Genomic DNA, 11,463 nt, shown 5'->3' with positions numbered 1-11,463 from the left:
ATATCTTATTACATTTTATCTTTCATTTGCTCCCAAAAAAATATATCTTATTACATTTTATCTTTTATTTACGGATAAGTCATGCAATATCACAAACATTCCCACAATTCCTTGTTTCGTCTCTATTTTCTTTATTGGTGAGCGGTGGGCATATAAACTTGTGTCCGTACATGGACAGTAGTTGGGATTTGGAGATTTCTCAAGTGGAGACACTTGAACGCTCGTTGCTGCAGAATCCAGCTCAAGCTTAATTAAGTAAACTGTTTAGTTATCGGAGTGGTTTCTTAATGGACTTCCGATTGTTGCTTTCAGAAATAAAATAATTGTGGAAGTACACAACTGTTTGTTGATGGATAATATGTTTCATTTCCGACTGTTGCATGAGAACATAGATAACCTTACTCTGATCGTAGTGGCTTAAGAACAGAAAACTTCTTAAATTAGGGAAGATGATATTATTGTAAAAGCTGAAACGGAGTATTTGTCCACTTCTTCTTGAACTCTTAGTGTCCAAATGGATAACGTAAAGCTTCGTGTCACTTTGGGGATTTGGTTTTGAACATTCCGCATATCTGACTGAACGGTTCTCCCAAAGCGTTCTCTTAATGATCACGTAATTACTCGTCAGTGAAGACCTCGGTTGACTTTAAACTGCCCAAAGTGAAATCTCTGCGCAATTACACTGTGGTGGAGCACAAAAACATTTCAATTGAACCAGGTACCACTGTCTGTTAGCCTATTTAAGTTGTTAACATTACAATATGTTTTATTTTTTGAGATACCTCATTTCTGTTCGCAGCTTGTTCTAGCACCGCACTAGGTGAGAAATTCGTTCGGGCTTTCTGAAACGGATTGAGCAAGTTGGTCTGACAGTTATTCTCGTATACTGCAGCGTGGTGTAAAAAATAATTAAGTAATTCAGTCAGGCCAGTTTCAGTCTATTCTTAAAAGGTTTGATGCGACCATAACCGATATAAGACAGTTATTTCAAGCGACCTCTACCATTCGAACTATTGTAAAGCGTAAATTCTGACAAAAAGATTGCTTCCGAAGCAACCTTTCTGTCATTCTAAAGATCAGAGAGTCTTTGATCTTAGGAATGACGAGTAAACATATATCTCGGCGATTACAGGGTTTCCGGCAATCATCCAATGTTAAAGTAGGTTTATTTTTTCTCTTTTGGACAGTTATTTCAAAGCAACCATTTGTAAACGTATAAAATAACAAAGAATTCCAAATTGGTCTGCTGCCATTTTGCAGCTGGGAAGAAACGTTCACGGCGCTAATTGGGTGGAGTTTTTGACGCAATTATTCTCTCGAGCTATTGGCGTAAACTTGTTTTTCTGTCAGTTGTAGTCATAAATTATCTTGTGACAATGTCATGATATTGAATGTAAGTTGTGATTAACGCTAAAAAAACTGAAAGATTATTGCGAATAATGCTATAAGTTTTAAAACAGTACAGTTTCCTGCTGCACTAGTAGTTGGCTAGTATTTTTGCTTTGAATTCGTCGACTTAAAAAATTGAACATATCTCGAAGCGCCAGCCAAATAAACTTTGACATCGTTAAGTGGCTTCTACAATGTCCAACCTGACACATCTATTCTTAACATTTATATAAGCCGATTTGCGATTTTTTTTTTTTTTTTTTTTACCGTTCGCTTCGGACAAAGAAAAAGAGAAGATGTTCGGTTTTGAAGTCATAGATGAAGAAAGAAAGTTTCGAAAATTGAATAAACATGTTGCAAAACGGCCAGTGTCAGTATTGAAGAGTTAATTTTCCGTTATCGTGCTAAAAGCTGGCAAGTTTTGTTTGTCGAGATGATTATCATGGTAAAAGGTGACTGTTTTGCTTGGTAAGTTAGAAACTTAGTTGCCTAGCTGGTGGTTGTATCCGTTTCTTTCCAAAAAGGATTCTAAACTGTAGTTAGTTTTGATAAACAATTCGCCACATGGCAAAATACATTTTTTTATTTTCATAGCACTTTTTGTCCTAATTATGAACGCTTACGGAAACGGCTAGCTTAATGCAAATCACTTCGTCTCTTAAATTAGGTATCGCTGGTTTTTAAACGCAAGCTCTTTTTTTTTTCCCAGTGATACAACGGTGAATTAATCTGCTTTTTTCGTTTAATAGGTAAAAACCAAAACCGAAAAATGATGAGAAAAGGGCTTTTTATAGCCATAGCCAAAGAACGCTTTAACAATCAGTTTTACTTCGTGGCGATGCTTTGTTTCCGGCGGTTTCATGTAATTTTGTTTTAAAAGTCTGTAATTAGCTCAGTTCCCAATTCACCCATTGCCCAATAAAGAAAATAAACACATTTGTGTTTTTTGGTGCCTTACGACTCCTCTGAGGAGTTTCGCGTCATAAGGCACAAGGTAAAGATCAGAGTTTCGATAGCAGACATGAATTCAGGTGACTGAGAGGAAAATCAATAAATCTTTTGGCAATTAGACCCAACGAAAAATGCACTGATATTTTTCTGGTTTTACTGACGTGCGGAAAATAATTCAGATAACTCTGAAGATTAGTTCTTGATACGATCGAGGCAAGCAAAAAGAATAAAAGGTTGGTGCAATCGCAATACAGAAAATTTCATCCCCAAGTTCGAGCTCCACAGTTATTCGCCCCTTGACTTTTCACCTTCGCGACAATAGGAACTGATCGACTTAATCGATCTAATCTTGGAAACAAATTTAATTTGTTCATGCACGTTTTTGATGGATACTTTTTAGAGAGTTTCTTTTTTAACTTGCAGCTGATAAATGTGACAATGATCAAGTCAAATATTCTAATTTAAGCTTTTATGACCCCCGACTTACAAATTGGAAAAATCATAACAATTGATTTTCCTGATTCGCGCGCCTTTATTTGGAGTGTTTCCTTCAATTTTCATTTGTAACCGACTGGGTATTGTTTTAACGCTTTGTCGCCACTGGAAATTTTAAAATTTTAATGAGAAACCCGCGGAGATTTTTTAAAGTCAGAAGAACTATCTTTTTCATGAAAAGTAAAGCTATTAAGGTTCGTGGTGAAAATAACTTTTTGTTTCAGACATTGAAGTTTACGGTACGACTTGAAAAATTTGATTAAGAATTGAAAATTCACTGATAGAAGTTTCCTATTGACAATTGTTTCAAAATTTACCATTGTTTTTTTTATTCGTTCTTTAAAACCCTAACCTCATTTATAGCCATCCTCGGAGCGGGAAAGGCTTTTATTCCTCATATATCTGATATTTTTCAAATTGCTATGAAAAAAGGGTCGGGGAGTTCCCTTCCTATGCTCCGCTCTTCGAGCAGTAATAACAAGGATACTTGTGAAAGACATTTTGTTTACCTTAGTCCCGACAAAACAAATGAGACGGAAAATATTGTTTACATACTTGGCGCACATCTGTGCCAGAAAAAAAAAAATTCTCCTCAATACGAACGCAGTTTTCCGCGCGACTTGTGGGATAACTTGAATTAATGTTAATTTTAACTTCCTCCATAATTTTCAATATCTTAAAAATCTACTAAACTGTAATATTGCAATTGTCCTTACTAAATTATCAGAGGTGCTAAAAGACGAACTAATTATATAGGTTTTTCACATTAAATTGTTTTGGGTAGAATGCTATTTGCACATCCCATCAACATTTCACTGTTATTGTCCATCTCTTTTCGCTCAAACCTTTGCAACCACACTTCTTCGCTGTGCAATTCTTGAGAAAAAAGGCGGATTATCCTTCTTGTTATCAGAGTTTTTTCTAAAGGACCGTCTCTCTAAACTTAAGTTTGCGAAGGGCATGCACTGATAGAAATCTTCATTAGCGTCCTCGGTTCAAGTTTTGTCATTGGTGGGACACGCGTCCATCCATCGTCTATTCTTCTTTTTGACATCAAAGCAATCGATATTGGGCCGCCTCATCAAATAACGCGTTAAATATAAACGCAACGGCGCCAAAAAATCGATTTTCACCTCATTCTGTCGACCGCGGCAGCTGATCCGATTTGTCGCAGCTCTAGATAGTGATTTTAGGCAAAAATTCCCAATATATCGAGTTACCAGAATGACTGCAAACTCGACATTTCACATGTGGAATTTGACGATAAATGCTAGTACCTGGTTTCCACCAGATGCGACACCAAATGCGACAACGGCACCGCCAGTCACAGGGGTATCTCAAGTTTACGTTATCCTTGGTACGCTCTTCTTCTCCTTAATTATCGTGGTTGGTTTAGTTGGAAATACCCTCATAGTGGCGACACTATCTCGTTGGTGGGAAATGAGAACACCATGCAATTTACTTATCGCAAACATCTGTGCTGCAGACCTAGGAGTTTGTGTTCTTGCGGCGCCATTAAGAATCATCGAGTTTTATCTTGGTTGGCCTTTCGGAGACGCGCTGTGCCAAATTTTGTTTCCCCTCCAAGATGTTTTCGTATGTGTATCAGTTGTCACACAGACTGTGATCGCCGTGGAGAGGCATCGAGCCATTGCCTCACCATTCAAGCCGACCCTTTCTCTCCGACGCGTCAGTATGATAGTTCCAGTAATGTGGGTGGCCTGTTATGCGACAGCCGGTGTTCCGATGCTGCTCTTCATCAAGGTCACTTTGTTTCCCGATAGGCTGTTCTATTGTTTTCCAGTTTTCTCCAGTGATGGTTACAGAATCGCATACGAGGTGTACCTTGTGATTTTGTTCATTACCTTACCATTGGTGGTCCAGAGCGTGGCTTACTTCGACATCATTCGTTTGCTCAGAGCTAAAGACGAAATGCAGGTGCCGAACTCTTCCATGAGAAAGACAATCAATAATCGAGTCCGACAGAGAAAGCACTTGGTTAGGATGTTAGTGGTGTTGATGTTGGCTTTTCAAATTTGCTATCTTCCTCGTGGCGTGATTATGTTGCTGCATGAATTTAGCCCAGAAACAACGTTGAAGCCGGACTTCATGTATGTAAACCTTATTACATTGGCGATGTACTACATAAAGCACGTGATCAACCCGGTAATTCTTTCAGCGATGAGCAACGATTTTCGCTCCGGTTGCTTAAACATTTGTTCATCGGAAAGCAAGCAGTTGCCGTTCATGCGAGGCAGCCGTTATATGACCAGTCGTCGAGCTACGATGCGAAGCACTGCACAGAACAGAAAATATCATTTCAGATCACCCAACGAATAGCACAGATACAAAAAATATCCTTTGCAAGAACCAGCTCTCGTTAGATTCGTGGTGGTGTGTTACTGAAAGCTAGAGCAAGTGTCCGCTTATTTGAAATTTATTATATAGATACTGATGAAATACCAGGATTTCTCCTTTTACTAAAAATTCATAACTTCACCGTGCGCAGTGAAGATACTTTTTTTATCTTTCACGACGGTGTGAGGATATTGGTGTGGCCATGGTTACCAACATAATTACCCAATTGTTGTTTCGAAAATGAATAAAAACGTTGTCTTTTATGAGCAAATTTCATCAGTATCTATATAATAAACAGAACATTACATGGCCGCTTGGGGATACGAATTTTATCTTCTCGTGCTGAAAGTATCTCTCACTCGTTCGCTGCGCTCACTCGTGAGAGATACTTTCAGCACGAGAAGATAAGATTCGTATCCCCAAGCGGCCATGTAATATCCTATATTTCTCCTATTGAATAAGCAACTTCGGGAGATGATGAGCTAGTCTCTAACAAGGGAAAAACTACAGTAGAAACTTTCACAGTCACTTGGGTCTAAGAGGAATAGAAGTGGACAAAACTGGTTGAAAATTAAAGGGAATTGAGCGAGAGTCCGAGGCAGCTGTTAGCCGGGCGATCTACGGTTTGTAATCTGGTTAATAACATTATGTAAAGAAGGCGCTCGAGCTGTTTCCTTAAGTGTTTTGATTAACCTTTTAATCATATCGTTCAAAAAAAGAAAAAAAAATGGCCGAATCCGTGCGCTATCTAAATAGATCGGTAATTTTTGTTGAAACTTTCGTGGTACTTGAAAACGCATGCAGTTCGATAATCGTTTATTTAACAAAATTGTTGTAAGAAGACGATAGTAATAAGCATTATTCAAATTTGGACCGTGTTCAAGGTATCAGGATTAATTGCTTAAGAAAACAAATGGTTAAAAAAATTTGCATATGTGGGATTGCTTACTTACAAAATTTGAAAAACGAAAAATTTTGAATATCAAGCACCTTTTCCTTCTAGAGAAGTTTTTTTGTTCGACAATTTAAATGTGGATGAGACACCACTTATCTCCTGAACATCTTTTTGAGAGTTAACCGAAATTAAAGGCACAAAAATGAGCGGGATTAACACCAAAAGCCCATGGACTCCTGGGGCCCGTTTCTCCAAAGTCCCGGTAACTTAACGGGCCCGTAAAGCTGTTATGTTTTCATTCAAGATGGGGATCCAAAAGTTTTGAAAATTATACAATAAAGCTATCAGCTAGAGAAACAAAAAAGACTGGTTTGGGTGCCAGAACCTGCCTTCCTATCCTTTAGATTTTGATTTTAGAACATGGCTTCGGGCCCGTTAAGTTATCCGGACTTTTGAGAAACGGGCCCTTGGTAACACATTGTATCATATGTCAGTTAGGAAGAAACCTTCCTCAAAATCGAATTTTTATACAGGAATTGGGAATTGAAAATTGTTAATCGTGTAATACATGCTTGCCCAACATACTAAATCAAGACCAATCAAGTATGTTAAATGTTTTTCATCACATCTGCTCAGTTAAATTTGAACAAAAAACTTGTAGAGATGATACGGAGTGTGCCTCGCACGTAAATCTGATTTTACGACATCAGACTTTGCTTTAAAACGTTTCCATGTGGGGCCTGTAATGAAAATAACTATTTTTCTGCCGACTATGCATGAGTGTAAAGAACTAATAAAACTCTAACTCAATCTAATTTCACCAAACTGATGTTTTAGACAATAGCTTTGTAAAAACTGTTATTTGTATCCCGCAAAATGAAAAACATTGCTGTCAATTTTCAAACTCTTTGTTAAACAGAGGGATACATGCACGCAATAGTTAAAAAAAAATAAGACAATTATTACTATTATGTACATCACTGAATTACAGACTGTTTCCAATCGCATATTCATTGAATTTTACTACTCTTGGACAAAATATGCCTTCCATAAGGAGTTATTTGAGAGTCCACAGACGTAAAAGGCACAAAACAAGTCCAGCTGTTTGCTTTGAATAAAGTATCCAACATGGATTGTTTTGTTGATGGGAAATTTATTTGTTACTTCTTTTCTATAGAAAAAGAAAAATCAGAAAAAAGTAGGAAAATGGGGTTATGGATAAATTCATCACTGACATGATACGTGAGTGTTTCCAAGCCTTCGTTGATAAAAACGCAAAGGCTGGAAGCTATAAGCTACTTAACTCTCATTTAGAGATCTCTTGGTCTCATGTCTCCGTTCTAAATAAACTTTGAAATATCGCTTCCATTTTCTTTGTTTCCTTCTTTTAAAAAAACGACTGAGTCAGAGATGTGATTGTTTTTACCAATAGTGACGTCATCTTTGAAATGATCATATTTGGTCATGCAACTCTACCTCTGACAACAGAAGCAACATAGCAACAGCAACCAAAGCAACAACAGCAGTAATAATTGTATCTGATCCATCTCTATCCTGCGTAAAATCTACGGAAGACTTTTCATTGGGAACTGCATTTGTAATGAAATTTGCATTTTGGCATATTTCGTTACAATAAGGAAAGAAAAATTTTAAGCTCATTTATCATTTTGTTTCTGAGATGACAATTTCATGTCTCCTTGTTTTTCGCTATACATTTCTCATAAAATTGCCTCTGAGAATGTTTATCTTTTGCCTCATTATCTTACTGTTCAGCGATGAATTGATGCTTTTGCATGAAATTAATAATGGAAAATTTATGTAACCAGTTTTTTGAGGAAGTTATCACACAAACTAAATTACTAAACTCTTATGAAACATTCGCGTTTTGGTTGCACGATTCGCTGACCTATCTCGCAATTATATATAGGACTGAATGGGCTTTACTTAACATTATAACGAATTGAAACATCTGCCATCTCCCAGACTTAAATTTTCGTCACATACAGTAGTCTCAAAGTTTTACAATTCTGAGGACAGTTCCATCGTTGTGATTCAATCAATGGGATGGGTTGGATTTATTGGGTGAACTACTCGCATGGTTCGTACATGTTCCGTTCTAGTCCTACCCTACTACGATAATGCAGTATAAATGGTTAGAAACAGAATTTCGTACAAGGTATGATAGGTCGCAATATTGCACGAAAATAGAAACTTGTTTTTAATACAAGAAAACAGTCAAAGAAATTTAATCTATGCACGAGTTCTCAGTGAAGCATAAGCTGAAATATTACACTTACTCCCCAGGGGTTTAAAAATTGAGAGCTAAAATTAGTTTTTATGAGCTTGGGTGGATGCCTTCCCAATCCTAGTCCAAGGCCTTTTTAAACAAGTTAACCATCGCATTCTAATTATCCGTCGAAGCTAATTTTTTTGTTTTCTTTAAGTGTCGTTAGCTCGTTACGGGTGTTAATCCTAATTGATTTTGAAGAGATATCTTCTTGTATACGTATTCTGGTTGCAAAATTCCTGCAGAAAATAGTTTATCGTAGAATTGCTTGCGCACAGTGGTTACCGCGGTTTATTTGCCAAACTGATTGCCTGTTCGCAATGGTTTCTCCTAGGCCTTGTTTTTGTTCCTCTGTATTCTTCATCTTTGTATTTGTCTCTAAGAGAAACTTAGATGATGCCTGTTTGTTTCCCAAGAATTATGTCAGCCAAAGGGCCTTTATAATATATTTACTATATGCGTTTAGAAAATAGTTGCCAACCTGGCTGGTACATCGCGTTTGAATACTGTGAACAAGCAGTAATTTTGTGAGGTCAATCTAAGGTGGTTCGAACCGTACAGTGTCAAATATTCTGTGGACCACCCAGACTCGTTCAATAGAGACTGGAGAAGAAAATGTTCAAAAATTCTATCCAAGCAAGAAAACAATTGATTTTAAAAGATAAGAAACACAGCGTGCAACTTGAAGAAAAAAAAATTAGATTTCTAACTCCCGTGGAATAGTATCAAAACATGCGGAGCTTTCGTGCCCACAGAATGCAAATAAACAGACGATTAAAACCACGAAAACTAGTCATCTTTAATCCCTGTTTAAAATCGCGCTTAGATATGTGCCGCAGAAAGGTTTACTTTCATTGACTTGATTTAAGTCTTAAAGTTGCGGTAGAAATCGAGCCGCGGTTTGCAGTTTGAGTTCATCTCTCATTCAATAAAAGAATCGAGAGCAGCAGATGTTGGCAAACACAATTATCAACCAGTGGGGGGGTATTTTTTGACGATATTTTCAAGTTTTGATGAGTTTCCTGTGTTTGCGAGCACTGAAATAACAACCTGAAAGATCTCCCAGTTTTTCGGTAGAGTTTGTTGTTGGGGAATTTTTCAGAATAGGAATATAATCTGAGGAGAAATTGAAAGAAAACAAGGTACGGATATATCCCCATTTCTACATAACAACAGAAAGTGGTGTTTCTTAGAGCTTTCTCAGGCAGATATATATATTGTAGATAAACATTTAAGTTTTCTTCTCTTTCATGTTTTCTAATATCATCTAAAATTGAAGTTGAAAAACAGCGAGGAATACTCATTGCTTAGCAGTGGTTCTACGTATGAAAAATTCAGCGAAAGGCAGAATTGTGCGCTGTTTTAACCACTAAACAAAAAAACTGTGCTCTAACTCACATGCATTCTAGGATCACTCCAAGTGGTATTCATTTTTTTCTACACTTTTTTTTGTGTGATATTCTCACGACTAAATGCTCTTCTACCAAATCTTTTAGAAGTTCCGAAGCTCATTAGTACATAAGTAGGTAGATAAAACGCTTGGTTTATTTCATAGACGTTTTCGCTCTCAAATCAATAACTTACAAGGGAAAACATGCATTTTCTAACACCACAAAAATTTATTAAATGTTAACTTGGCATAATGATTGATAAATCTTGCACCTGAGATAGAGCTTATTTGACACAATTCATATTGGCGATATTACCGAAACAAACATAAGAGGCAAGAACTAAAAGACATACCGGCCGACAATAAAAGTTTGTTCTAAAGTAAATTAAAAACGAATATTGTCATTGACACAACTTTACGAATATTGCGCCCTTTCAATTTTTCAGATTTAATTATGAGAATACAAGTATAAAAATTCTGACTGAAAGTGTTCATACAATGAAAAACAACAGATTTCCAAAGAAAGTTAAAAGAAAAGAAAAGAAAAGAGTTCTGATTAGTTAGACACTTTCATTATTCCAAATTCTGGATACACCCACTGTTAAGTCTAAGATTACCTGCTTCCTTTATTCATCGCTAAGATTATTTTCCTTGACAAGATAATCCTCTGTTTAATAGCAACTTTTTATTTACGCAAAACTAGCGGAATTAGGAAGCAGTTAATTGTAATCCTGAAAGGCAAGCCCTGTTTACAAAAGAGCGGGTTGACTGGAACAAGTTAAAAAAATGGCTGAGCTAGCGTTTTAAAAGTAGCATATGGTGAACGTCTCATAAGTGAATTAAATGCAAACTTTGATGGAAAGAATGAAAGGAAACGATAGTAGGTCAGTTTTAAATGAAATTGAAACGTAGTGGCTTTATGAAAATTATTTTCAGTTTGGGAGGTAATAAATATTGTTGAGTTTACTTAAGGGAACTCTGCTTGGCACTTTCAATTTAAACTGTTTCGGCGCGCGGCGAAAATTGAATAAGGCAGGTATGTTTCATTGAAAAAGTTTACCTTGCATGATAATTAGATAACAAATTTTCATTGACTGGTGGTGTGATTCCCGTCCTTCATCACAATGAGATTATGTTCTATAGTTCGACACAAAAGAGACTTTTCAGAAGATGTAGTCCTTGGTGTTGTGCCGGTGTTTTTCGTGATGTTGTTACATACAATATGTAAGCCACCACATGACATGGTTGAAATGTTGACAACCTTTGGGTGAGATGAAATATGATCCGTTTAAGTTCCTGCAACGAAACCAGGTACTATTTTTGCTAGCTAAAACTGTGTCGCTGTCTAATGAAACGCAGAATTAATGCTGTATTCCACAACATGCGGAAACCAAGTATTTGTTGGTTCTGTGGGTAAAGCACAGCCATATTGATAGACGTTCTTTTACTAATCGTGTTTTCTCTCTTTCTTCTTGTCCTCCAACCCACTGATTTTGATTTAAGTTTAATCCAGAATACATGAGGTGAATGGTCTTCCCATTCTTATTAATCTTGCACAGTACGCTTTCCTTGAAAAGAAAACTTATTTTATTGGATTGATTTGATATCATCAAGGTGCATTAACAAGGGTACAAAAAAGAAAACTTCAGACCAATTCTCGCATGTTATATGAATGATAAAAAAAAAGGTTCCATGTAG

General features: G+C 36.7%; 2 protein-coding genes across 5 annotated transcripts in view; both read left to right on the top strand.

Moving 5' to 3' along the window:
- The first annotated feature begins 402 nt into the window (after positions 1-402).
- The window catches only part of LOC111339120 (QRFP-like peptide receptor), a 25,765-nt gene continuing 14,704 nt past the window's right edge, over positions 403-11,463 (top strand). Inside the window, exon 1 of one of the 4 annotated variants that reach the window (XM_088732195.1) lies at positions 403-718. The gene's annotated coding sequence lies outside the window, so the exon portion shown is untranslated. Of the gene's footprint in view, positions 719-5,661; positions 5,817-9,406; positions 9,518-10,906; positions 11,077-11,463 lie in introns of those variants that run through there. The other 3 variants (XM_088732196.1, XM_088732192.1, XM_088732191.1) reach the window with 3 other exon arrangements.
- LOC111339347 (prolactin-releasing peptide receptor) lies at positions 3,551-7,231 on the top strand. Its single transcript, XM_022945997.2, has one exon. It carries the CDS (start codon positions 4,060-4,062, stop codon positions 5,173-5,175), a length of 1,116 nt encoding a protein of 371 aa, XP_022801732.2. The 5' UTR covers positions 3,551-4,059; the 3' UTR covers positions 5,176-7,231.

The sequence above is a fragment of the Stylophora pistillata genome, chromosome 9 (genome assembly GCF_964205215.1).
Source record: "Stylophora pistillata chromosome 9, jaStyPist1.2, whole genome shotgun sequence".
Classification (NCBI taxonomy): Eukaryota; Metazoa; Cnidaria; class Anthozoa; order Scleractinia; family Pocilloporidae; genus Stylophora; species Stylophora pistillata.
Note: the sequence above shows the minus strand (reverse complement) of the source record. Positions and strands in the feature narration are given on the sequence as shown.